Genomic DNA, 27,424 nt, shown 5'->3' with positions numbered 1-27,424 from the left:
GACTTTCCTGTACGATTGCGCCCCCTCTGGTTGATATTCAGTAGGTGGTCCATTCATGTCCACGTGCTGTCTTGATGACGTCTCATATAGTCACCGTCAAGACTGATGGATGGAGACAGCGCCAGTCAAAAAACAAGTGCAGTCAGTTTCCAAGTGTATAAGCCTGAGCACACTTGAGTTTCAATACTGGACCGTATTGTCAGCACATGTGATGACGAGAGCGCTGGAATTCCCCGAACTGAGCTGACGTCTTTCTAATTTTAGAAAACGAAAGACTGACCCAGTTCGTCGGCATTCTGTCTGTGTATTGGACTTAGAGCACCGGTGGATATAAGTAGTGGATACAAGAAGGCGCGTGGTCGTGTGTTGTTGTAGCCTTCACTTTGAAGGTAGGTTTAACAAATGTTCACACATTGTAATGGCTCCATTATGAAGTGATTATCCTCTCGCGCTCGCTATCAAAACTAATGTACAGCTCTCGAACGCCAATGTTGGAACGGCCATTATTGCACCTAGAACCTGATAACACCGCACGATCCCTCCATGGTTAAATTTTAACATCATCCATGATGTCATTTTGCATACACAGTCGGACAGTGCAGTGTGATCGTTGCTGTGTCTAAGTTTATATGAAAACATTGCCCACTGAAAAATAAAACCTGTGTTAAGCATGTCCGAAAATTAAAGCCTGCATGGACTAAAAATTCCAATTCCAATCGAATTTGTTCCGGTGTTATGAATGTTAAAGTTCCGAAAACAAAACATGCGATCTGGACACAGACAGAGAGTGGGCTGTCAGAAAGTGTGTGGAGGACCTGTGGTTACATTAAATGTAAAGTTTTCGTTTTCTACTGTATATAGGCCTAACTCTATATTTCACGGACTTTTCCTGGAAAACTTACCCCTGAAGTAAAAATAGTGACAGAAAAAACAGCGTCGATACAAGTCTTAGACTGGCTGTGACCAATCAATCAATTTTGATTAATTGCCGACAACCCAACATTATATTCCTAACAACCCAACATTCTATTCTGAATTTGAATCGATGCCAAAATTACCACTTTCTCTCTAACTATCATAAATTCAGTTTTACAACCCAACATTCTATTCTGAATCTCTATTTAACACAACTTGGCAACATTACAACTCAACTTGTATTCTGAATTCATTTTCAACTGAACATCCTACGTTTAATGCAGTTTTACACCTCAACATTTCTCTCAACTTTCTGTATTACTGTTCTCTGTTCAATATTATGACTAGACTGCAGCGTATCGATCACGCTCAAGTTTGGGGTCATCACCACAGAACTGCTGTGAGCCAACCCATACAGTAGTTTTATTAGTCTATGAATAAATCAACCCATGCCAATTTATCACTGGCTATCTACAATTAAATGTGTATTTTCAACCATTTTTCCATGAGCTATCTATGTGTTCTGCTCGAGGTGTGAATTTGTGCCCTACAGGTTGAAGGTTCTATAACATTCAGCATGAATAATTGCTAGAAGCGATTTTAAAGTTCACACTTCGAGCAGAAACCGTAAACAGCTTACGGAAAAATGGTTGAAAATACTGTTGTTACTGTAGTTAGCAGGAATAAAGCAGGTACAGGTTGCTTTATTCATTTTGTTTTTTTTTAACATCGAGGACCACAATGGAAATAAGCATAAATTGCTTTCTTGTGTTATCCTCGGCAGTAATGTGAAATGTACATTTTATATATTTATTTTAATTGCCAAATAAATTCAATTCAATTCAAAAAAAAAAAAAAAAAAAGATTAACATATTTTATTGTCAAGCGAGTTAAATCGGCGACACCGAACATTGTAAATTAATAAACTAACAAGAGCACCTGTGAGTTGGCTCGAAGCATTCCTGTAGCAATGATCCCTGATCCGAGTGCGATTGATACGCCCCAGCAACACTGCAAATTCATGGCTCAGGTCCATACGTACACTCTCTGTGTATGAAACTACGGCTAACTATGTTTTCCGCTGATAGAGTTGCAGTTCTGTAAATTTACAGAAAGAGAATAGTAATATGGAAAGTCAAGAGAAATGTTGAGTTGTAAAATTGAACTCAGAATAAGATGTTATAGTTGTAAATTTAACTTTGGAAAAGGATATAATGTTGAGTTGTAAAATTGAATTTAGAATATTTGAGTCGTAAAATTGAATTAAAAATAGAATGTTCGATTGTAAAATTGAATTTAGATTAGAATATTAGAGTTGTGAAATTGAATTCAGAATTAGTAAAATAGGAAGTAGTCATTTTGGCATGGCATTGACAACGTAAACGGTGATGTTGAACAATCCTGTGTAAAGGAAGGTCAGTTGTGGTTTGTGACCCACACAAAGCAGCAAAAATCTATGATGCCTGTCTTAAAGGTATACTAGCTGTCACCTGTTCCAATTTTGCCCCGTTACCATGGAAAGAGAAAATCTAACCAATCACAGATTTTAAGTGGGTGCACCCTCACATGGACATTTTGAATACCAAGGAACGCCCCTTTGACCATATATGGGCATATTTAGATTACAAGTGACTGTATACCTTTAAACAACATATCTTGTAAATGTACTAAGTCTGTAGTAGATATCACAATGACTCATATTTACATGGCTTTAGTGGGTGCAAATTTGGATGATTGCAAAAGCTAAAAGTTTAGAAAAACTGATTAATCTGACAAGCTGTCAGATTTACAGGTGTGTTTTAACCCTGTGAAATTTGTGCATCTGTATAATTCAGTGGCAGGGCTCCACATACAGATCTAACATTTCATATAAATAGGTAATTCAGTAAAGAGCTGATGCTTGATAAAGCAATGAACAGATTTGCATTCATTGCTTCCAGGATAGACACTAAAAATGTGCACTTTCTCTTTCGCTTTTACTTCTGTGAATTTGATAACTTTCTAGTGAGGTAAGAGTACCTACCGTATTGTATTGACTGTCAATTCATTTATAATGAACTGTGTCATATTATAGGTAAATGATTATGCTCTCAATATCAGATGAGAACACAGTTAAATATTAGTTAATGTCATTTAATACAATACAATACGAATTGGCCTTAAATGCACTGTTGCCATGGGATACACTGATAATGTCTTCATACCAGAAGAGCAATTGTTAAAATAAAGCTAATGATAAAACGATAACATGGCAAGTAAAGTGACCATTAGTTTTTTGGTTTTATGTCTAAAATGAGAGAAAAGTACTCTAACTACAAAGACAGATAATAATATCTGTGATGACTATAAAATACGACTTTTTTGTGCCATTAAATGGAGGTTCACAGGTTGGTTGAATTCAATACCAGATAGCTCATTAGCATATCTATTGCTAATAAATACCAGGTCATTGACTAAGTATGTCTATCTTTAACAGATACCAACCTCATTAGCATATTTTCGATAGATATTCATAAATTATCACGTTTTCTTTTTTTATCTCATAAGCATGTCCATGTATGCATGGGTGTATCAAGAGCACACACACACATGTGATGCAAATTTCAAAGAGAAACAGGATTGTAGTTTCACTGTCACTGATATTCTACTTGGTTGCAGGTGTCAGTGTCCCGCTCACCGCAATGGACGGCAAGAAAGGACCAGGTGCAAGACCTAAGACTACCAATAGAAACAGAAGACAGTTCAGGACCTTCATTAATTTTTCCAATGGAGACCTCAACCCTGAGAGTGAAAATGACCAAAACAGTGAGATTGCCAGACACTCCGCACCCAGGATGCGTAGAGAGAGGCGTGATCGTGTCGGCATAACAGAAAATTACATGCCAGAAAAGGCAACCAATGCCAGATCGGCATACTGGCACAGCAGCGGTTCTTATGGCACTAGCAAAGGAGATGGACAATACAGGCATCATGTGGATTCAACAAGTATGCCATACAATCGAGGAGTACAAGGAAGAAATGAAATGACTACTGTAGGATCCAGGCAGGAGGTTGATAAGACAGCGCAGTCAGATAGCTTACCAGTGCTTCAACACAAAGAAAGAATTTTGGATGAAATTAGGGCCAACAGGGTCACTTGTATCCATGGTGAGACAGGATGTGGCAAGTCCTCCATGGTTCCTCAATTCATCTTGGATGAAAAGACGCCTGATGACAGGTACGTACAGACTAGCTTTATATGACCTCTTTACTGGTGGAACCATAAAACTCTAATTAATAGCCACAAAATAATCAATCACCCAGTGAGTTTTTGCAATGATACATGTTAATCATCATCATGATGTATGTATTTAATATTATGCTCACTACAATCTGGATCTGAGAAATTGACAGAAGGGTTGTATCTTAAAACATTTCCTAAATTTGTATAATAATTATAGTACTTTGAAGTATATGATAGAAACTTGACAGTTACACAGGACCAGAGGATGCTACAGTCAGAAAAATAGGACTGGTTTGTCTTTAGTCACCATGTATATCATTTTGACATTTGACCATCATACCATTTTTCCTTCAATTCTGCCATAGTGTGACCAAAAAAACAGCTTGTGTACAATGATTTACCATACAGTTGACCAACTAGATTTGTAGGGATGTTTATAATCACCAGTAGCTTCCTTTCATAAGCAAGAAGTGGTCCAGGCTCTTTCCTCAGTGTTTTTACACCAGCACAAAGGTTACTTACAGATCCTTGACTGCAACACTGAAAAGAAGATTTGGTCTTTGCAGTTTGTGAAAAATAGATTGTGGTAATAGGGTTATACTGAAGTTGTTAGGGATAAAAATTAGAAATTCATATCATTGTGTCATTTTTACCACACATCAAAGACTATAAGGAAATCTATCGTCACTTTTGTCTGTGGCTGTAATGTTTCAAACTATAAGAACTAAACTGGAATGATATCACATTATGTTTAGTTTGAAACCAGGGCTTCACTAGTCTACTGGTATCAAGATACAGCTGTTCAAAATCTGCTCCAGAATTCTATCTATTGTTTTGGTAGACTTAGTTACCAAAGCATTAACAGTTGGATCAACCTAGACTGTAGAATTCACTCAGACAGTCGGTAGTTTGTATTGCAGTGTCTTGCATCATTGATATCTTTCTTCAGGGTGTTTGTATGTATGTATTATAGGTCTTTTTGGTTGACCATTTACACTTGCATGTTCATCACACACGATTTCTTCTAAAGTACACACAGAATTTGTTGATAACCCAGACATTAAAGGGGAAATTTACTCAGACTTTCTTAGGTAATCAGGTCGTTATTTAGCAAAAAATAAACAAAATAGCGTTGGTTTCATTCACTTTCACTTGCGCATATAAGCGCAGTGGCCACAAGCTGAACGCACGGAAACCGGAAGTGACGTATCAAACTTGCTGGTCACAGCGGGTTCAAAGCGAGGTCTCTTGTAACAAAGCTCTTCTACGGCAAGTTTAGTACCCGTACGCGGTACGCAAACCTCAGCGCTCAACTGAAAATCATAATGGCGAAGATAATCGGTAATAACTTCAAACCTGAACGAGCAATTGATGATCCAAGACTGACATCGTCAGAAAGTTACAGCGACTCGAGTTCGGAAAGTGACTATTCTAGCTCCGATGACGAAGTTCAAATTACTCTCGGCGATCAATCATGCCTGTCATTGTCAACCCAATCGCTGTGAAATCATGCCGACACCGAAGTAATGCCAATGCTCTAAAGAGATCGACATTAATGCTAAAAGAGCAAGCATTTTTAATGTGTTACAGAACACCCTTATGCTGCCATGATTAGTCTAGAACCAGCGGTCCTGTCTACTGCGTTCCGTTTCTAGTGCCTGAGCGTACGCACAGTCCCATATGTACAAGCAAAGCACTTGGGGCTGGATATGCCCCGGGCAGTTTTCTTTTAGGCTTGTAGTTCAGTAGTTGGACTTGCAACTTTCGCTAAAAGCAGCCCTTCTCAAAGTGGTATTCGCAGAAAACTTTATTTCTGCTCGACTTAAACATCGACACCGAGTGCTTGGCCCCTATATTCTGTAGCCATTCTATACACTGTAAGTGGAAAAGCTTACAGTTGCACACGTCGACTGCTTCAATGACCAAGTTTACGACGTCACTTCCGGTATTTTAGTACACCGCTGTTTGTTAGCCAGTGAGTGAAAGTGAATAAAATCGACTCGAAAGCCTTTCAATGACCATATCAGTTTAATATTCCAAAATTAGTTTTCAGAGTAAATTTCCCCTTTAAAGTTGCCGACTCATTTAATCATTGTGTGTGAGTGGTCAATTTGTATGTGTATGTGCGGTCAATTGCCTTTCTGTTTACCTGAAAGGGGTCATAAACTGGCACCCTGTGTTCTGGAAATTAGTGTTTTGTCTTTGCCAAGACCATATAACCCCTTCTATGTTTTGCTTGCAAATTAGAGATACCTCTTTATACGAGAATACCACGACATTGGCACTATAGGCATTATCGGATAATATTATCTAAGTTATCTAAGTTAGAGTCTAATATTAGACGGGTGGGGAAGAGGCAGATGCCCGACATGGTGTTTTATCGGATAATATCCGATAAAATCGATAATATCGTCTAAAATCTAAGTTAGAGTCTAATATTAGACGGGTGGGGAAGAGGCAGATGCCCGACATGGTGTTTTATCGGATAATATCCGATAAAATCGATAATATCGTCTAAAATCTAAGTTAGAGTATAATATTAGACGATTGGGGAAGGGGCAGATGCCATAAAACTGCATATATAAAACAGCATGTCGAGCATCAGCCATACCTCACTCGTCTAATATTAGACACTAACATCTAAGTTAGATTCTAATATTAGATTAGTGGGGAAGGGGCAGATGCCATAAAACTGCATGTCGAGCATCTGCCTCTTCCCCACTCGTCTAATATTAGACTCTAACTTAGATTTTAGACGATATTATCGATTTTATCGGATATTATCCGATAAAAGCACCATGTCGGGCATCTGCCTCTTCCCCACTAATCTAATATTAGACTCTAACTTAGATGTTAGTGTCTAATATTAGACGAGTGAGGTATGGCTGATGCCCGACATTTTGTTTTATCGGATATTATCCGATAAAATCGATAATATCGTCTAAAATCTAAGTTAGAGTATAATATTAGACGAGTGGTCTCATATTCCTGGAACTCTCTAACTTGGACATTTTAGATGATATTATCCGATAATAAAGAAAAAGCCTATGTCGCGCCTTCGCATGCCTCTTTCGTAAGACCCCAGAGACTTTCATGTTTTACTAACCAGTGATTGAATGAGTCGGCAACTTTAACGTCTGGCTTATCAACAAATTCTGTGTGTACTTTAGAAGAAAATGTGTGTGATGAACATGCAAGTGTAAACGGTCACCCTGAAAGACCTGTAAGTACCGTATTATGCAAGAGTGTCATTTATGCATGACTGCCCAGTGAATACATCTTCCATGAAAGTTCTTTGTTATCTCAGGATGTACTGTTTTCACACACACACACACACGTATCACTTCTAAAACTAGTGAAAATTGTTACATTCACCATTAGGGAATGGGGTTTGTAGTTGTTGCATTTCCAAATTTTTTTGGTCTATAAAGGCAACAATTTGGTCCATGAAAAAATTGCGCGAAGCTCATTCTTTTGCACACCAAGCCTGTACTATTTGTTTTGGAGCACATTAGAATTGAAAGGTTCTAATTGTTGATTTTGTAGATGGAATGAGCACATATTGACATATATCTGGACCATGTTGGTAACAGCTAGCATAGAATATTTCTAATTATATCATACCAGTATATTGATGGTGCAAATGCAGCAATCTAATTGGTCAAGACGTGAAAAGAATCATGGTATATTTAAGCAATAAAGCACACCCAGCGATGGTATACCACGAGATTTTGACCAGTTCATGACATATATGCACAAGCGATAGCAAGTGCATATATGCTACTGGTGGTGTATATATGTTGTGAACTGGTCAAAATCTCGTGGTGTACCATCGCTGGGTGTACTTTATTGCTTAAATAAATTGCTGATTAAGTTTACATCACATATTAGTTACATCATATTTACATGTAGTTTGTTGTACATAATAGTCCTTGACATTGCCCAATTAAACTGGCAATGTCAAGGGCTCTTTGCCCTTCCAACTCCATGGCAATCAACTCCATGGCATCTGTCCAATCCGATCCTTTTCACTTCTCCAATCCAAGCATTTGACTTCTTCATGATAAGATGGGGATGAACACCTTCAATACATTTTTCTCTTTTCCAATTACTGCCCCAGGGAAAAGCTGAAGATCATTGTCACCCAACCAAGACGGATGGCAGCCATTACATTGGCCAGGAGGGTGGCATCACAGAGGAATGAAAGTGTTGGATTGTCCGTTGGATATCAGATTGGTGGCGAATCCAAGCAAGCACATTTCACCAAGCTGATCTATGTAACGACAGGTTTCTTACTCAAGGTGAAAAAATAATAACATTAGAATGTTGGAAGAGGAAACATTTGAGTCGAAAAATCCCAAATGTTCAATGCTTTGAAAATAATATTCATGCATGCCTTATGATGCATGGTAATACTGTGTGTCTGTGTGTATGAAATTTTCCCCAGCATGAATATCAGATGGGACCATGAGAGTGGCAAATTACAAAGGTTTCAAGCTAATACTGATGTTTTCTTGTGGTTTTATCAAGTGCATCATTGCAAGTAATCATTATCCATATTGAATTACATATCTGACAAATAAAACTTCTTAACCATGCCCTCTACTAAAATGGTGAAATTAAATTTGTTCATTATGGACTTATACACTAGCAATGTACCGGTACATCATAGATTGTGTTAATCAAAAGACAAGAAATAATTTAGTAAGTAGATTTGCGTAGACAATACATATTTCATCTCTGTAGTGGAAGTAAGGAAACATGCATCTTGAAACAAAGTTTTAAAATATTTTGCTCAGATTTTCCTAAATTTTCCTTTCTCTTTCGTAATCAAGAATAAAAAATAATGGGTTGTGCAAACTTGGAAGTAGGGGAACCAGATTACCTAAAATTAACTGATATTTGATTCAAAATGGCTGCTATACTCTGTGGGGAAAATCAAATTTTTTATTTTAACTAAATCAAGATTCTGCAAACTTTATTTACTGCTCAGGGCTCACAACGTCAGTCCTCACAAGCACTATACCAGAAACGTGTTGTAAAATTCAAGTGCCATAAAAAACTGGCCCTGAGGTGCATCCTAAACCTGAAATGGTATAATGCCTGGTTTTCTCCAGCAAACTCCTGTTATTTGACAAATCACCTTACTGTGTTAGGTACATATCTTAAGAGGACATTGTGTCTTTACACATGTACACATGATTGCTAAATTTGTGTGTTGCATCAGATCATCACTGCCAGGTAGTCGGTGTATTTATATGTTAGTCATTATTTCACATTAAATTACCATGCCCTGTCCACCGCAATTTCATTGGTCGAGGTGAACCACATAAATGCCCACAAAAACAGTAATGGTTTGTTTACAAGCCCTTGAATGTGAATAATATCATAAACATAGTAACTTTACAGCTTAAATGAAAATTGTGATTTGTACAAAAATCATAATCAATCACAAAATAAAATGGAACACTTGTGGGCCAAGTTAAGACACTTTTTTCCAAAAAACCTCCGGCTTTGCAAAATTTTTGCAGTGCGCACTTTTTACTGACAAGTTCTGGGCCCCGTTGTCGTTCGCACGGGAAATTTTCGAAAATTTTGATGATTATTTGGGGTTCGTTGATAATATAATGGAAATAACAGACTCCATGCTGACCATTAACGTTTATTTATGGGCGCGGGCGAGAGGAAAGCCAAGATTAACGGGCCTGGCAAGCCTTGCCTGTTAATTTTTGGCTTTCCTCTCGCCCTTGCCCATAAATGAACGTTATTGGTCAGCACGTCGCCCATTATTTCTATAATATCTTCTGTGGCATAAATATTTTTCCAGTGGAATGAATTTTTAATGAAAATTGCAAGTACCCATACAAAGTTTCTCATTGAAAAGTTATGCATTGGAATTTATATTTCAATGCTCTAGCTGCATAAATAAACCAAGATAACTAGCCCAGTGTAGAACACAAATTGTCAGAAAATATGAAAATTTCACCTTGCCACTACCATATACATATCTCTAGTATGGTATTTACAAAATTTCTGTTCCAAACTGTCATTTTTCCCTCAGAAACTTGTCAGCAATCCCAAATCATTTGATGATTACAGTCATGTAATTCTGGATGAAATCCATGAGCGACAGATTGATTCTGATCTGGTTAGCTTAGTTGTCAAGTTGTCCATGGATGAGTACTATTCCACCAAAGTCATTGTCATGTCTGCCACACTACAAGGAGAGCTGTTCTCAAGGTCAGTAAATCCTGTAACTGCTTTTCACAAAGTCTCGCTTCCTATGATCCATTATTATGGCCAGGGTGAAGTATCATCCCCACGATACACCATGATTTCAACTTTTTTCTCATCTGATGATCAAACCAAATTTTAGGAAATCAGACATACGTCCTCTCCAGCTCATAAAATGAACCTAAAGAGATTTTTCACCCATTGTTATCTTAAATTTTTCATCATTTCAGATATTTCTGTATGCCCCAAGAGAAGCCAAGCAATTCTTCATCTGATTCAGATTCAGATTCAGAGTCATGTTCAGCTGCTGCAGATCAGCATGTCCGTGATCCAATCTTTGTTGGTGCCAGGAGGTTCAATGTTGAGACTATTTACATTGATCATTTGGTGTCCAAGACTGAATACATGCATTGGTTCTCGGCAGAAAACATTCAAAGTCTTGCTGATGCTTGGGTAAAATTCTCCCAGCAGTCTATGCTAAAAAACTCATCCACAGATGTGCAGGGACAATTTTCTTCTTTATTTGGTAAGGCATGTTTGTTTTTATTTCGGACTTTGTAATTTTCTTTCGCTCTCTTTTTTTCACCGGAAACTACACATATTAGCTAATTGTTAATCTTATTTCTAGATCTATTGCATCTAATCCCTTTCTAAAGCCATTGCATCTCTACTACCACTGACAATGCCTGACAATTGTTGATTAACCCTGTGGTATGTAATTCTGCTGTAAAGTATCACTTCCCAACTGCACATTCAATAAAAAGTGTTATTGCATGCCTCGAGGTGAATGCAAATCAGTGCATTGATTTGAATAGGAACATCCGGGATGTTAGCGGGCCGGTGAACGATGTACTGACCGGTTTCCATGGTTACCCGGGCCAGTGAAGCCTTTCGATGTTTTCGACGTCAAAGTAGACGCTTAACGCTAGATGTAAAATATCCATGCGCACACTGCTATTTTGACTTTTGTTAAAATCTGTTTGATGCTGGTCGATAATGGTAAAATTATTTGAAAATGCCCTGCATGTAACTAAATGTCATATAGCATTAACTGTGAAGAGGCATGTAATAAAAATATTATTGCCTGAATACATGGGTTTATGTGCCCTCGCAGCAGGAGACAATTTGCCCTCCTGGCGTCGGGCAAATTGTCCCCTGCTCTCGGGCACCTAAACCCATGTATTCAGGCAATAATATATAGTATCAAGCCAAGTCTATGTGTATTTTAACCTACTTGGCTCAGTATATTATAGAAGGTTTGGTCAGAAAATATCACAGATTTTCAAATATTTAAGTTTTTTGTTAAAAAATGACATTCAGGGCCTGTTATGCCTTACAGGGTCTGTTATGCTTCACAAACCAACTTGACTTGAAGGTGACATTGAATTTGGCAGGATAAGGGTTAAATGTGTTTTTTAGGTTCCTGGAGATTGCATAATTCAGTTTTAATTCATATTGCACAAAATTTGCATTTTCAAATATTTTGAGCAGATTTCCTCATTTTTGGGTAAACATCCTTTGAAACAAATGCATGTTAACTGTTACATTTTGTAGTTCCTCTGAAATGACCAAATGGTATTCGTAATTATTGATATTTAATTATGTCATTAACACTTTCAAATTCAAGGTCTTATTTTAAGTTTTCATTTAAACTTCTCATTAGTCCCCACGGACACCGTCCGGGGGGACTTATAGGTTTGGTCATGTCCGTGCGTGTGTGCGTGTGTCCGTCCGTCCGTCCGTTCACGCAGATATCTCAGAGATGCCTGGAGCGATTTCATTCAAACTTGGTACAAGGATTAATTCATATGTCATACAGATGCACGTCAATTTGTTTTGTGATACGATCCAATATGGTTGCCAGGCGGCCATTTTATTACGATTTTTTCATGTACAGAGCCATAACTCAGGCATGTTTCAACTGATTTTATTCAAAGTTGGTACAAGGACATTGACCAATGTCATAGATATGCACGTCAATTTTTTTGTGATACGATCCAATATGGCCGCCGTGCGGCCATTTTGTTACGATTTTTCATATACAGAGCCATAACTTAGGCATGTTTCAACAGATTTTATTCAAAGTTGGTACAAGGACATTGACCAATGTCATAGCTATGCACATCAATTTGTTTTGTGATACGATCCAATATGCCGCTGTGAGGCCATTTTGTTCGATTTTTTCATGTACAGAGCCATAACTCAGGCGTAACTCAACAGATTTTATTCAAACTTTGTACAAGGACATTGACCTATGTCATGCACATGCACACAATTTGTTTTGTGATATGATCCAATATGGCCGCCGTGTGGCCATTTTATTACATTTTTTCATGTCCAGAACCATAACTCAGACATGTATCAAGCGAATTTATTCAAAGTTGGTACAAGGAGATTGACCAATGTCATACATATGCACATTAATTTGTTTTGTGATACGATCCAATATGGCTGCTGTGCGGCCATTTTCTTATGATTTTTTCATGTACAAGCCATAACTCAGGCATATCTCAACCAATTTTAATCAAATTTGCTACAAGTACATTAACCTATGTCATACATATGCACATTTATTTGTTTTGTGATACGATCCAATATGGCCACCATGTGGCCATTTTATTACGATTTTTTCATGTCCTGAACTACAACTCAGACATGTATCAAGCGAATTCATTCAAAAGTATTTTTATCACAGACCTAATGAAGAGGACTCTATCCTCTCTGAGGACCTGTAATCAAAGTACCCATTAACAAGTGGGGACTGTGTCATCAACGATGACTTGTTTTATGATAGGAATAACAAAAACTTGTTAGAAAAGCTGTTATCACCTTCACATTGAGCGTCAGATGCCATACACTGATTCAGTTTTTTCCGACTGTCGAAACAAAAAGACGTCGCAACCATTTTCACAAAAAAAGATAGAAAACTTGTGGTGACGTACAGGAACGTAATCTTCACTGCATGCTTTACGTGTAAACCGTAACGTAAGCAGTAACAGTTTTGGTTGCTGGACTTCACTGGGCATTTGCAGACATAAAAAAATCATCTGACATTTTTATCATCAGTCACAATTAGTTCGGAGCGGGATCAATTTTGAATGTCGGACTTCATTAGGTGCAGACAAACATGTAAACTGTTATCAGAAAAAGACGTAATTTTTGGATTTTCGGAGTAGCCTAGTTTGATTGGGGCGGGGTCAGTTTTGAATGTCAGACTATAATTTGCATTGAGTCCATGTCATGTGTTAGCAGACACAAATGTACGTTTTGGTTTTCGGCGGTGATTAATTTTGAATGCTGGACTTAATTTGGCAAACATGTAAAGACAAAGACCTACTATTTGGATTTTCGGCAGTCATTTGTTTTGTACGGGAACAGTTTTCTTAAATACGTGTTATAGGAAAACGAGGTAAAAATAACGTAAACTTCAATGAGCAGCCTCTCTGTTGTGCGCAAGGTGTATTACCAGTTTTTGTTCGAAGCTCAGTTAAGCGTTGAATGAGTGAGCGTTCTGCGTTACAGTCCTCGCTTGCGACCATTTCCAGTTTACACCTTTTCAACGCATCGGAAACTGGAGTTTTAAGCCTGACTGTAACTCTGACAATTTTAACTGTTCTCTCATTCCCGACCATATGCTTGATATTTCGGTTTTGTGGACCATGCTTTTGCAATCGACGGCTACCTTCAGCATGTTCAGTAGCCACGACATACTTCCTGCCGGCAGCTGGGAAGAAGACTGACGCATGCGCACTCCTCCGGATGGAATTAACGTAATCTACTTACGCTCTTGAGATAGCCTTGACTAATCTGGAAACCGTTAAGACATAAGAAAAATACGGCACGCCAGCTGGCCTACAATGTTCATTTTTGTTAAAATCTAACTCATTTCCGAGTATGTTATGGTTTCAAACTTATCGTCCAGTCAAAGGCCATATTAGATAGATTCAAAATTTACCATAAAACAAAAAATGACCAAAATCACTCAAGGAAGGTGGGTCTACCCCTTAATATCGTTTGATGAGTGACTGAGTCTTATAGCTTTATGTGATCAATGTTAAATCAATGTTAAACATCACTTTGAATAACTGAATACCAGATAGGAGTGGATAATTTACAACATCAGCTTGTTTCAAAATCCCATCCATTATATTCATCATTTTGCCAACTTTATTTTGGTCTGGGGAGAGAAGGGTATGCATTGTTGGTACGAGAAAATTTTTATGTTGATCCATTATTTCTTTATGTCAAAGAGACTATAGCTATAACTTTTAATAATATTTCCATTATTTTTTGTTTGTAAAACAAAATACATTTTTGAATTCTTCTCCCTAAAATATGACATTTTATGCATTAGCTTTGCCAGTTCTTTGCTTTGTATACAATTTGAGTATTATTGTTATCAAAAAATTCAGTCACCAACAATAACTGAGACATGTTATAAAAACATGTCAGCTGCATATACATGTATTATGGATATAAACACTGTGCATTTCAACACTATTCAGGGAGCAGAACAAAACCTTCCATTTTGCAAACAACAAAATAGAAAATACTTCAAAAAAGATAAAACTAACGGAGCTAACAACACAAGATCTCTTTCCACATGTTCGTTATTTCAGCCAGCAAATACTTTGCCTCATTGATGACATGAGTCCGGTTTCAGGAACATTATCATGATTATAGCAGTGTGTCTCAAAGTCACATGCATGGATGAGCATAACATCAACATTTCACTTATCGGTTCCCTTGACTATAGGTATTGAATTAAACCTGTGCCAGGCGTCAGATTGACTTGCCAGGAAATTTACTTTCCTAGATTACAATTTCAATTGAAAACAAAAAGGCTATGATACCTCCATAATCTTCTTACAGACTTGTTAAGCAATGGGTAAAACATAAAAGATATGTTACTGGTTGTCTAATCATAAACACAGATAAAATGAGAACACTTTAAGTGTATGGATTGCTTTTGACAAAGAAATATTAACCATTTGAATTCACTAAAAGTGAAGGGGGCCTTACGCTGACAGTACTCATTAAGTCATCTATACACTCAGTGTAAGCAAAGGCTCTGACTCTGGTTCAGGGTCCATGGCAGAATTAAGTCAATGTTGTTTTGAAATCAGAAAATGAACAATATTTTGAATGAAGGGGTGGTAATGAATTGTCATAGTGTTTATATTCACAACTGATTACTGCCTGAAAATCTGGATTGAAAACCTGCGCATATTGCTAAGAATGGGCAACTCTTTGAGAGGGCTACACTCTGTGACTGTTGCTGTGCAAGCGTTAGACCTAATGAAGGTTCGCTCCATGTGGTGTTTATTGCTAAATTCAGTTTTATCCACTGATGGGCCGGTCTAGATGTAAGGGTCAGCATGTAACCTGACCTAGATAGGAATATCAACCATTGACCAGGGCACGGTTACTCTACCCGTGACCAGGGTCACTGAGTCTGTAACCTCACCAGCTTTCCATGATATGTTCCAGGCATGACAACCATGACTGACAAGAAGTTAAACTCACTGTCCTCTAAACTCCATGGAATAGAGAACTCAAAGGACAAGCTGAAAGCCACCATTCTGAATGGATTGTACGAAGTCTGTGTCACTTTGGTCAAAAATATGGCAACTCCCGGAGAATCTATCTTGATCTTCCTGCCAGGTAAGCTCATACTTATGATCTTGAACTTGAAGCAGGTATGGGAAGTGCATTGATATCTGTGTTTCATGTGTATGTAAATAATCAACTGTCAAATTCTTAATGTAGAAATCACCAACTAAACCGCAATAATTGCTGTGAAGGGAAAGAATTAGAGCATTTGGAGTTATGCATACGATAAGCACTGCTTCTGTAATGTAACCAATCTTTCTGCAAAGTTTTTTCTTTTTTCCTGTTAGAATTTTATCTGTTAGAATTGTATCTATTATCTATTCTCATTCTGAAATGGCAGGGGTTGAAAGACTGACATTCAAAAAGTTATTAAAATCATAATAAGTAAAATTTAAATGACGCCTATTACAAATGTAAGAACTTTATTGCCAGATAAAGTTGTTGTTTTGTCATATAGTATTTAAAGAATGTAATGTGAAAATTTCACATAATTTGATCCTGCCAGAGTGAAATTGAATTTTTTTGAATTGTTTAAAATAGGAGAAAAAAGAAGCCAGGAAATCCAGTGATTTTCATAAATTTACACTTCTTTCTCACCCAACTTACAACTTCTTGTCATGCTAGAGGTGGACCCAACCAATGATTTAAAATTGTAGGTTAACAAATGAATGAAACTTGAATGAGTCTCTGTTAAAAAAAGTGATTTTGAGCAAAATACTCTGTTATATGCAATGCCAACTTAAAATATTACATGATTGCTGATCATGTTGGAAGTGAAAATCATTTCTTTGAGTGCATGTGTAATTTTAATGATCTGATGGACAAGTTATCAGAAATTAGAATACCATTCTGATTGATTCAAATAACAGCAAAATTTGCCAGCGTTTTATCTTTGCCTCGGATAACTCATAACCACTGTGCTGTATAGGTAGCCAGGCCACTTGGGAATTTTTAGAACTGCAAAGGAGAATCTGCACCGCACACAATGGATTTTTGGTGTCAGACTATGAGCAATCTAAGACTTCCTGTGAATTCTGATGCTCCACTGTGACAATTTACGTAATGCTACCAGTTGTTTACATTATGCCTACCATTTGTTTACATTGATGCCTATCATTTGTTTACATTGACCTTGTAGGTATTGGTGAGATTTATACACTTTGTGAGTACCTGTATCCCTTTGAGTTCAGACCGGGCAAGGGTCAATGCCCTTTCAAGTTGTTTGTACTCCACTCTCAGGTAAAGACTTATCCATTCACTACAAACATTCCTTTCTGTTGAAGGTATTACTTGTACTGATGCATTTTTCCCTGGAATTTTACTGGAATCTTTGCCATAATTGTTCTGTTGAGTTATTCAAAGAAGGAAATCTGTTAAATAGACAAGAGAATGTACGTTGTACAACTTGTTGATTTATTTCTGTGGTAATATTGCGAATAAAAGAATTGCTGTACTTCTGATATTAAGTTTATGAAGAGAATTCCTGGATTAAATATAGCTTTTGTCAGACATTGTGTATAAATGAATTGCTTTGGGCATTTGGAATATCATGTGCTTTTAGGACACGTTACTGTATCGTGATATCTTCTACGTTGCGTAGATATGAATGAGAAGATCATATACATATCCTTGTGTAAGAACATCGTTTTCAAGTATTGTGGAACAGGACCAGAGATGCATAAGGAGATGCAGTAGAATTGATGTATAGGATAAAGCCCGAGTACGAGGGTTTTATCCGACTTAAAAACTATCGCCCCTAACTGATATATTTTCATTTTCAATGTGTTTACGTCAACCGTCCCCTTTGTCAATGTAACATATTTAGGATATGAATTAAAACTTTTATTTGTGAAATAGCCTTCCAATGTAATGGAACATCCTATAAATGCCCTAGGGCACATTAGTTTATGTTTGTACCACCACAGATTTTGTGTTGCAGCTGGTTTCCGCTTTGTTACCAAATTTGAATATTAGGGAAAAAACGTACCAGATGTCTACAGAATATGACATGTTCACTTTTGATTGGACAGTACTTTACTACGGCGCTGTCATTCGTTTCTGGAATTTGGTGACCAGGGCTTTACAAGTAAATAAAACACCCTGAATTGAGCACTCTGATTGGTCAATCAACAGTAGATAGTTTTTAACTATGAAAATGCACTTTCTCGTTTCCCATATACTACAAAGATACCAAGGGAAGAACAGGAAGAGTGTTTTGAAATGCCACCCAAGGGTCGTGCCCACATCATCTTGGCAACAAATATCGCTGAAAGTTCACTGACACTACCCAATGTGCGGGTAGTCATAGACTTTGGGCTTAAACGTCAAATCTCATACGACGAAAAGCGCCGTATGTCATGTCTTCTGAGTGTCTGGTGCTCCAAAGCAAGTGCTCAACAAAGGGCAGGTAAGTTAAAGTTTGAACTCAGGCCACATTGAGAGTCTGAAATATCAACTGTAATTTTTACATATACTAGTACTTTATTCAAGTAAGCTTTTAAACATTTCTTGTCAAAGTCAAGCAAAAGGATCAGGTGATCGTGATAGTATAGGAGTCTTCATATACATGGATACAATTGTCCGTACAATTGACTTTTCTGAAATTATAAATCATAGCCATCTCTAAGTTTAGCCAAACTTCAGTCTTCCTTTTATGAAAACAAAATGGTTATCATCAGATTTCATAAAAAATTTTAAATAAGAGAATTTTCTAAAGGTCTTTCCCTTCAAGTGTGTTCATGTGAACCATATTTGTTTATGACTAAATTTTCTTTGACAGTTGTCAAACCAAACTTCAGTTGTAGTTGAATTTTAAAGTCAGCAAAAATTGAACAATTCAATAGGGTCATTTCAAAGTTTGACTGGACAAAAAAAGTTGTAGCTATCCCTACAAACCTCTAGTGTGATGGCATCCTTCAGGGTCCAGTTACGTGATAAAAGATTACACAAGTGAGGTAACACTTCTGAGGACTTGCACTCTTGACAGGTCGCACAGGCAGAGTGTTTGAAGGCAAAGTGGTCAGGCTCATGGCAGAAAACTATTTCGAAAGCTGTCTTCAAGATTTTGACCCTCCAGAGATGATGACAAGCTCCCTAGACAAACTTGTCCTGAGAATGAAGCAGCTTGCCAAACAGATCGCTCGGGAATGCCCACCAGTGAACTGCTGAGCTATGCCGTTGAACCACCATCAATGGAAAAATTTGATGCTGCTGTCGAAAGCTTGGCAGAAGTTGGCGCTCTTACAAGTAAGACACAGATATAATTGATTCATAGTCTGTCGATTGAACTTCTATTTATGTCACTTTGATAGGAAATAGTATTACCAAAATGACAGCAGAGAAATTTCTAATCTTGAGTCTTTGCTACATCAAAGATTGTTCAAAATTAAAGTCATCAATAGAATTATATTTTATCTGGATTAATCAATACACTGTCTAACACACTAACAGGAACATTATCATTTCAACATTTCAGAAAACTCTGAGCATGCTGATATAACTTTGCTTGGTTATGTGGCTCTACAGCTGCCAGTAGACATGGGATTAAGTCGCCTTGTCGTCTATGGTGTCCTCTTCAATTGTACCTGTGATGCTGTCGTCATGGCTGCGGCACTGTCACTGCGCATGGACCCCTTCTCCCTTCCTAGTATCATGGTAGGTACATAAGATGTTTAGAGGTATGATCCAAAGTTTTGATTTGAAATTAAGCCCAATGGCTGGTGAGTCATGAAATTGCAGTTCAAGCCACTTCCGAAAAGTGCCATTTGATTTGAGATGTCATCCGATCAACAGAGTAGGAAATAGCTGCCTGCCCACTGCAGGTAAATGTTTGACTTGGTTTTGTGAAATTTTAGAATTATGTGCCTGATTGGCAGAAGGAATAATTTCTAATGTTTAAGGTTTTACACAATCTGGATGTGCTGCTACAGTATGGAGGTGACCATGCCCTTAATTTGACCTCTGACCTTTACTGCAGGTCATGAAGGATCCACACAAATTTTGGCCATCTTTAGAAAAGAGCTTCAAGGCTCGAGCAAAGTTTGACAATGGACAGTACAGTGAGCCCCTCATGTATGTCAATATGTTTAAAGCATGGCTGAAAGAACGGGAGAAAGATAACAGGAAAAGCATTCTCTCCAAAAGCAGACAAAGATTTTGTGCCAGAAATGCCCTTATCATGGAGAGACTGGCTGAAATGGAAAGCTCTGTTTGTGAGATTGCGTCTCGACTGCATCGTTACTTGCAAAGTGACAGCAAAGCCTGCAAGGACATAGCTTACCTGCTGTCACTTCTGAAGTCTGAAATCGCTGACAGTGATGATGACAGTTTAGACGATGGCAAGGGGTCTGGTAAAGGACAGGACAAGCAGAAACAGGAAAAAGGAAAAACCAAAAGCCCAGCAAAGACTGACAGTACTGGACAACAGAAGATCCTGGCTAAGACTTCAGGCAAGATGGATGGAAAGTCGGCATCCGAAAATGGACATCTGTCTAGTGAAGCAGGTCCTTCAACCTCACAGAATAGTGATATCACAACCCCTGTTGACACACTTTTCTCTTCTGATACAATGTTACTGAAGATGCTGCAAGTTGCTGCTTTTAATCCATGCTATCTTGTCGGAAGGCATGACTGGCCACCCCCTGATGGAAGGGAGAGATTATTCAATAGAACTGAAAGGTATAAATTAACATTGCCTCCCTTGCATTATGACAATCACAACAATCAGGACAAACTGTACCCACACTGGAGATGTTAACTACTTTACGCAGCAATGACTCCACTTCTTTCACAAAGTATTGACATTCTTAGACTCGGGGGGGGGGGGGGGGGAGTTGTTGTTGTGTTGGGATCATCTCTCTGTTAATCTAAAACATCATCATCTCATTTTGATTGCAGGGAAGAACAAAACATCAAGTCTTTGTGTTATGATCCAGCATGTACAATTATCCTCAACAACATGAATCCAATCCTATGCAGAGAAGACAAGAAGAAGGTGCTCAGCCAAATATTGGACTTGATGTGTACACCAAAGAGATTCGAATTTGGCTCAGGAAGTACTGATGCTAAAATTGTTTTTAAGAAAAATTTTATTATTGTTTCAGTATTGAAAATTAGCAAGATGTAGTATTTTTTCATAACCAAAATCAACCAAATTTTACAAGTAGGAGCAACAGGTTTGTCTGAAGTTTATGTTTCATTCATACACTAATATTATGAATGAGTGAAACATATTGAGTGGGAAATTAATAACAGTTTGTGTATGATAAATTGATTTTGTCGGTTAAAATTGTGACCCCTTCCCATCACTGAAGACGTTAAAAATTTGTGATTTCAAATTCAGCAAATCAGCAAGGTCATTATGGTATCATGCACATATGAACTCTATGATAGTAAAATGGAAATCATGACAAACACACCAGTGAAACTTCAAACTTACCAAGGTTGTCAAATTAAACACAAAAATCAAGAGTACTCAACCCCGGTCAGAGGAAACCTTTTTCTGTCAAACTCATGATCAACATACCAAGACGGGAACTGGGTGTTCACAACAAATGTGGATTTTTCCATTTCACTAGGTAACCTAATTCGATGTCTAAATACACTAAAGAAGCAATATTTTTATTTCATTTCAGGGTTTTCTGACCGGGTCTTTATTGAATTTGAGAAATGTCCAGCACTGGACAGTAGCAATCCAGTCATACATGACTTGCCACTGAGGGCGCACACACTGAATCAGTATGGATGTGACAGGAGTCAGTTCAGTTTCCCACTGACAAAGGAGATGGCATCAGTTATAAAGCTGCCACAGATTGAATTCAAGAAACCATGTCAACCATACCGCATTATATGGCATTTACTGGTAAATGACTCAACTGTGAAACAACTTTCATGTAAGAAAACAGCTTACTGTCATTTTGACTCTAATCTTTCAAAGCACACCAAGAGATTTTGCCTGTTCACCATAAATCCTGTAGGCAAATCCACAATCACCATTGAAAACAATCGGCATTGTTCCATTGCGTCTACCAAATTATATCGGAGTGAATATTTTCATAAATAAGGATGAAAATAAGTCTGACACTTAATATTAAATTGGATGCCTGTATATGTAACAAAAAATAAATGAACAAATATTTTCATAAACAACTCACCGCTGGTCACATTATTGTAGTATTTGTGTTCAGTAATAACTTAGGTTCTATAAGCATTGCAACTTTGCCCTGAACTTTGAGCATCAGCTGTGATCGGCTAGAATGAGATGACTGTCAACTTGGCCAAAGAAAATTTCTTTGACAATGTTATTGTATGAAACCGTGTACAATTTCACTGGGCTTAGAGATACATGTAGACAGAGCCTTTAATTGGCATTTGCCATGTGTGAACCACTGCCCCTGTCAAAACCAACATGTACTCTATGAAATGATTGACAACTTACCCATAATAAACAGATATCATTTAAATTAAGTTAAATTAATTAAGTTAAATCGTGAAGTTTTTTTGTGAAAACTCCACTTGTTTTGCAGGAAAACAATGAATTCTTTGTATGTGCATGTGATCAAGTATTTTATATTCTAATATTATCCTTTATGTAGCTTTGAAAATACTCATGATATAATGAAATTTTACCACAAATCGTAAACTTGTGGTGATGTGGGCATCATGCTGTTAATATTTTCCTTCGTTGAACAAAAATAAACAGGGAGTAATGTGTAATCGTATGATCAACATAGATCAACCTATATGAACCCACTGACAGCTTTGTCCTCAACAATTGGCACTACCGTCACCAAAGAATGTTGCAGAAATGTCTGTACAGAAAGTATGCTCTGATTCAATGCTCTGTTGGCAGGTTTTTTGAATGGCTGGCGTAATCCCATTGGATATGCCTGTGAGACTAGGAAAATCAAGCATCATGCCGTGGCTGCCACTGTGCAAGGTGAGATGTGTTTCAATAGGGCTGTGTGCAAGGCATGCCATAGTTCTCTCATTGATATGCAAAAAAAAAAATATTTCTCAGCAATTCTAGATCACGTTTTTGAAAATTATTTATGCAAGAATAGTGAAATACAACTTTATAGGCGACTGCTGAAGTTGTGATAAACATTACAAGTTGCACCAACCACCTCATAAAACTGGGAAAAATTGTCTGATGTTGTGCACCTGCAGCTACATTTAGTAACAAACCCCTCCATAATCCCTATCAGCTCTATTGAAGGAGATTCAGCTTAAGATACATGTAAATCTTCAAAGTTCTTCAGGTTGTCAGATACAGTTGTACATAAACATGTCATTTGGCCAAAACAGTTGAATTACAGATCGTAAATGTGACAATATTCTTCATTTCTCTAGCTTGGACTCATGGAATTTTACTAGGAGTAAACCAAAGTCAAGCAGATAGTCAAGCAGATTTTGATACATGGACCCATAACTCCGCATACTCCAAAGATTTGCCTACCCAGACTGTAAAAGTCTAGGTCGACATTGAGGTGATCTTGGATGAACCACATTAGTATAATCAAAAGTTGTGTATCTTGCTCCCTTGTGTCTTTTGGCATTTTAACAGTCTGAATCGAAAATATGACAACATTATCACTTCATTGCAGGTACGGATGATATTACAAAGTGTCGTGTTGATGGAGTAACCGTCCTACCTACTGACTGCCATGGAGTGCTAGCGGTTGTCATGTTAATGACATTTCTACCTGCACGTTTTGACTGCAAGCTGACAATCAAACGTAACAGGATCAGACATGTGGATCTCTTGAATCACAAATTTGACATCCCAAAGAATGTACCAATAAGGTAAGTCGGTCCCTGTATCCGTTTTTCCTTCTCTTATTATGACCAGTATGCTGCTAACGACCTGGTGTTAATTTTGACAAAATCTCATTGACTGTATTTGATGTGGTTTTATACAGTGTTGGATTTGCAGGACAAATGTGGGTAATGTTTACAGTAGAATATGGTAAAATGATGAAAATGATAAAGTTATGATAGGAACATCACTGGGAAAGTGATCATACACTGAGACAGTGATAATTTTATCAGTTGTGTATGATGTTGCATTCAAAAGCCAGACTGTCAGTAGGGTTCCAGTTTGAAATGTGATGTTGCAAACTATATGGTTTGATCGTGGATTGCAATTCTGAGAAAAATTTGTTCACAAGCTGCCACTGTTTATTTTTACACGTATGCTTGAGTTGATTCACTCATACCATAGACAGTAGAAGTGAGATGTCTAAGTTCACATCAAGGGAAATCATGATTAATTTGCGAGCTTTGCAAATGTGGAACACATCTACTTCAAGGCAGAAAAACTAATTAGAAATCTGTGAGGTTTGGCGTACTTGTAGAGAGATACAGGTATGATTTGTTCAGCTACATGTATACCCACCATGACTTTGTGAAACTTGTCAATGTCGCCACCTTGACCAAGTTTTCTACGAGATGTGATATTTCTGTCTGTTTCAAAACCCATGATGTCGATTTCATCATAATATAACATCAGAAAACATGTCTTCTGCAAGATTTGACAGGATTGTCAATAACTGTGGTAATTAAGCTTTACACGTCAGGAAAAGGTTCGCATGCAGGCTCTTTCAGGAAATGTTAAGCTTTGAACAGTCAACCTCTACACTGTATGTATTTTTGTTTTCAGTGGAATGATACTTGTTGCCATGAATGAGATACGTCATCATCTATCAGAGTTGTTTGTAACAACAAACGACTTTTGCAAGATTCCAGAAAGTGACCTTGATGTCAGAATAAAACATCTGATAAAACTTGTCAGTTCCATCGAAAGCAGTGATGACACAGCTTTGTCAGGTACTGTAATGAAGCTTAAGACGAATAGTTTTGCAGTTCATAGGATATGAAAGGACATTAATCTGACACTGGATTTCACTATTTGTTTACTGACTGAGCCAACTGTACTGCACAGTACCTTTTAACCTGTCAATCATTGGTAGACTTCTATCAAGAGAATTAGGGATAGGAGGCAAAAACTCAATAGACTGAATGAAGGTGGCAGCGAGACACCATCTTGGCAGATTTGTTCACATTTACATCTTTTGCAATTAAATAACCCTCCCAGCCCAAATGACAGCATTGAGATGTGTACTTTCACAGTATATCAGTCACTTTGTACAAGATAAATCCATACCCTGATCAAAAGTCTGTGGTGATATTCATATGCTGGTTAAAGAGTCATTGCATAAATTTGCTGGTCTTCTTTGCAGATTGAAATACCGGGGTAGTAGAACTATTTTTCATTTGCAGTATGCACAGCTCCCAATGCTAGCATTATGTGTAAGAATTTTAAATTTTACTTTATGTAAGAAGCATATGAAGTTTGTCATGTTGGAAATTTGAGCTATATCATTCACTCACAGCCATATCAAATCATGAAGTCATTCTTTCATTCTGTGTTTGATTCAGCCACAGAGGGTTCCTCGACAAAAGTCCACATTTCTGTATATGAAGGACAGAAGATTCAAGCCCATAGTAATAATGAAGGCTGCCATACAGAGAGTAGTGAGAGACACACAGAGAGTGTACAAGTCAATGGAGACGACCATGAGTTTGCATTTTTGAAGGTGAGCTTTGGAGGTACCTGAGAAAGACTCAACTTTTTCAATCATTCGAATGCACCTTAGGGACAGAGATTTTGACTCTCAAACTTTTACAATTCTTTTCTGATCTACCACTTATTGGGGATAATTTTTTGAAGCCAAGAGAGAGAGAAAAACTTTCACCGTCTTAGTTTTTTGAAAATTGAAAATTTTATTTTTCTCCATAGAGTTAACACAGGGATGGCAGCCATTTTGAATTTCAAATATCAGTAAATCTTGTGTAATTTGTTACTCTAGTACCAAAATTTGCAAAGTGACCCCCAATTTTTTATTCTTGATTTTGAAAGAGACTGGTTGAAAATTTCCTTGGGGAAAGTTTGAGTTTAAAGTCTTTCACTTTCGAGGTGCATACTACCTTAAGTGAATTTTACTGTTACAAATATTTTAAAGGTGACGTTGTAGAGGTTCTCTTGATCTTTGCCACATAGTTTATGGTTATTTTACAATTTCAAACACACAAATGGTTTCTTGTCTGAATGAAAGGTGCTTTACACTTCATCATTTCGCATGCCAAAGTTTTATGACTTCAAAAATGTAATCAAACTTGTGTGTGGAACGTATTTGAGTGACCGCATACGAAGTGAATTCATTCATAGTTGATCAGGCTTTTTGATATGTCAAGATCAGAACAGACTTTGCAGTACAGTAGTCATGAGGGAAAACATTTATTCATACTTTGAAAGCAAGAAATCAGTGATGCTCTAATACATATAAGCGACACATCAAAAATGTTACTGTGGATCCAGACTATATTCCTTCTTTCGCTGTTTTTATGGAAAAATCTCATTTATTTTGTCCACCCAGCCATTCAACCTGCAGAACATAGGAAAGCATCTAGGTTTTGAGGTTGAGGAAGTGAAGAAGAAGCTAAATCAGCTTTATTATGAATTTAGGAGAAGACTGGATGAGCAGTAGACTGGCATGGTAAAAGCTGAATGGCCAAACAGATGTTGCATTTTCCAACATTGTGGACACATCAAAAATTAACATTTGAATATTTTGATTTTGAAAAAGAAAAGCATAACAATTAATGTGTGTAAGTATTGAAAGACAAAAGAGTGTATTGATCCGGTCTTGATTTTTATCCAAAGCCTGCTTGTGGAAATACTTATTGGCTCATAGCCTTCAGCAGATATTTTTGTAAGTTGTGAGATATTGACACAAATTCCTTGAAACCTTCTTGATGTTGGCTACTTGAGATGTTTGGTCAATAGTGTTATCTTCAAAGCTGCACAAATTGAAGGTAGACAGATGAGGACAGATATTAAAACTCCCAAACTTTTCAAATTCTTTTCTGGTCTACCTCTTGTTGGGGCTCATTTTTAAGTCCCGGGAGTACGAAAAACTTTCGCCATCTTTGTTTTTTGAAAATTGAACATTTTATTTTTCTCCTTAGAGTAAACACATGGATGGCGGCCATTTTGAATTTCAAATATAGGTAAATTGTGGGTAATTTCTTTTTCATACCAAATTTTCATGGTGACCCTCCATTTTATTCTTGATTTTGAAAGAAAATTGTTGAAGGATTCCTTGAAGAAAGATCGAGCAAAACTTAAGTCTTTCACTTTTGAGGCGCATCACTACCTCAAATTATAGTATACATGTACCTTGGAGACAGCTCTTTTGACATTCAATTTTGTCCAATGCCTGTGTAATCTTGTGTTGTGCTTCTGAAGACTTTTTTAAGTATGAGTATAAATACAGTTTAATTCACCATTTTTTTTTGTGAAAATCAAAAGTCAATTTTCTCCATACAGTTAACAATTTGTACCATTCAAATTTTAAATATAGGTAATTTGTTTCTCTA

General features: G+C 37.3%; 1 protein-coding gene across 2 annotated transcripts; it reads left to right on the top strand.

Annotated features, from left to right (window-relative positions):
- Positions 1-84: 84 nt before the first annotated feature.
- On the top strand, positions 85-26,680 carry LOC139135769 (uncharacterized). 2 transcript variants are annotated; one of them, XM_070703466.1, is made up of 18 exons: positions 85-389; positions 3,574-4,132; positions 8,259-8,439; positions 10,200-10,378; positions 10,603-10,898; positions 15,863-16,036; positions 17,124-17,224; positions 18,173-18,392; positions 18,972-19,231; positions 19,461-19,639; positions 19,962-20,662; positions 20,882-21,039; positions 21,619-21,876; positions 22,836-22,922; positions 23,590-23,788; positions 24,645-24,811; positions 25,430-25,581; positions 26,422-26,680. In XM_070703466.1, the coding sequence occupies exons 9-18, from the start codon at positions 19,132-19,134 to the stop codon at positions 26,530-26,532; spliced, it is 2,112 nt and encodes a 703-aa protein (XP_070559567.1). In that variant the 5' UTR covers positions 85-389; positions 3,574-4,132; positions 8,259-8,439; positions 10,200-10,378; positions 10,603-10,898; positions 15,863-16,036; positions 17,124-17,224; positions 18,173-18,392; positions 18,972-19,131; the 3' UTR covers positions 26,533-26,680. The 2 variants fall into 2 exon arrangements, with proteins under 2 accessions (XP_070559567.1, XP_070559566.1); XM_070703465.1 differs by having other exon boundaries at positions 25,424-25,581.
- The last annotated feature ends 744 nt before the right edge of the window (positions 26,681-27,424 follow it).

This window comes from Ptychodera flava, chromosome 6, assembly GCF_041260155.1.
Source record: "Ptychodera flava strain L36383 chromosome 6, AS_Pfla_20210202, whole genome shotgun sequence".
Taxonomy (NCBI): Eukaryota; Metazoa; Hemichordata; class Enteropneusta; family Ptychoderidae; genus Ptychodera; species Ptychodera flava.
The sequence above is the reverse complement of the archived record's forward strand: the minus strand, read 5'-3'. Positions and strand labels throughout refer to the sequence as shown.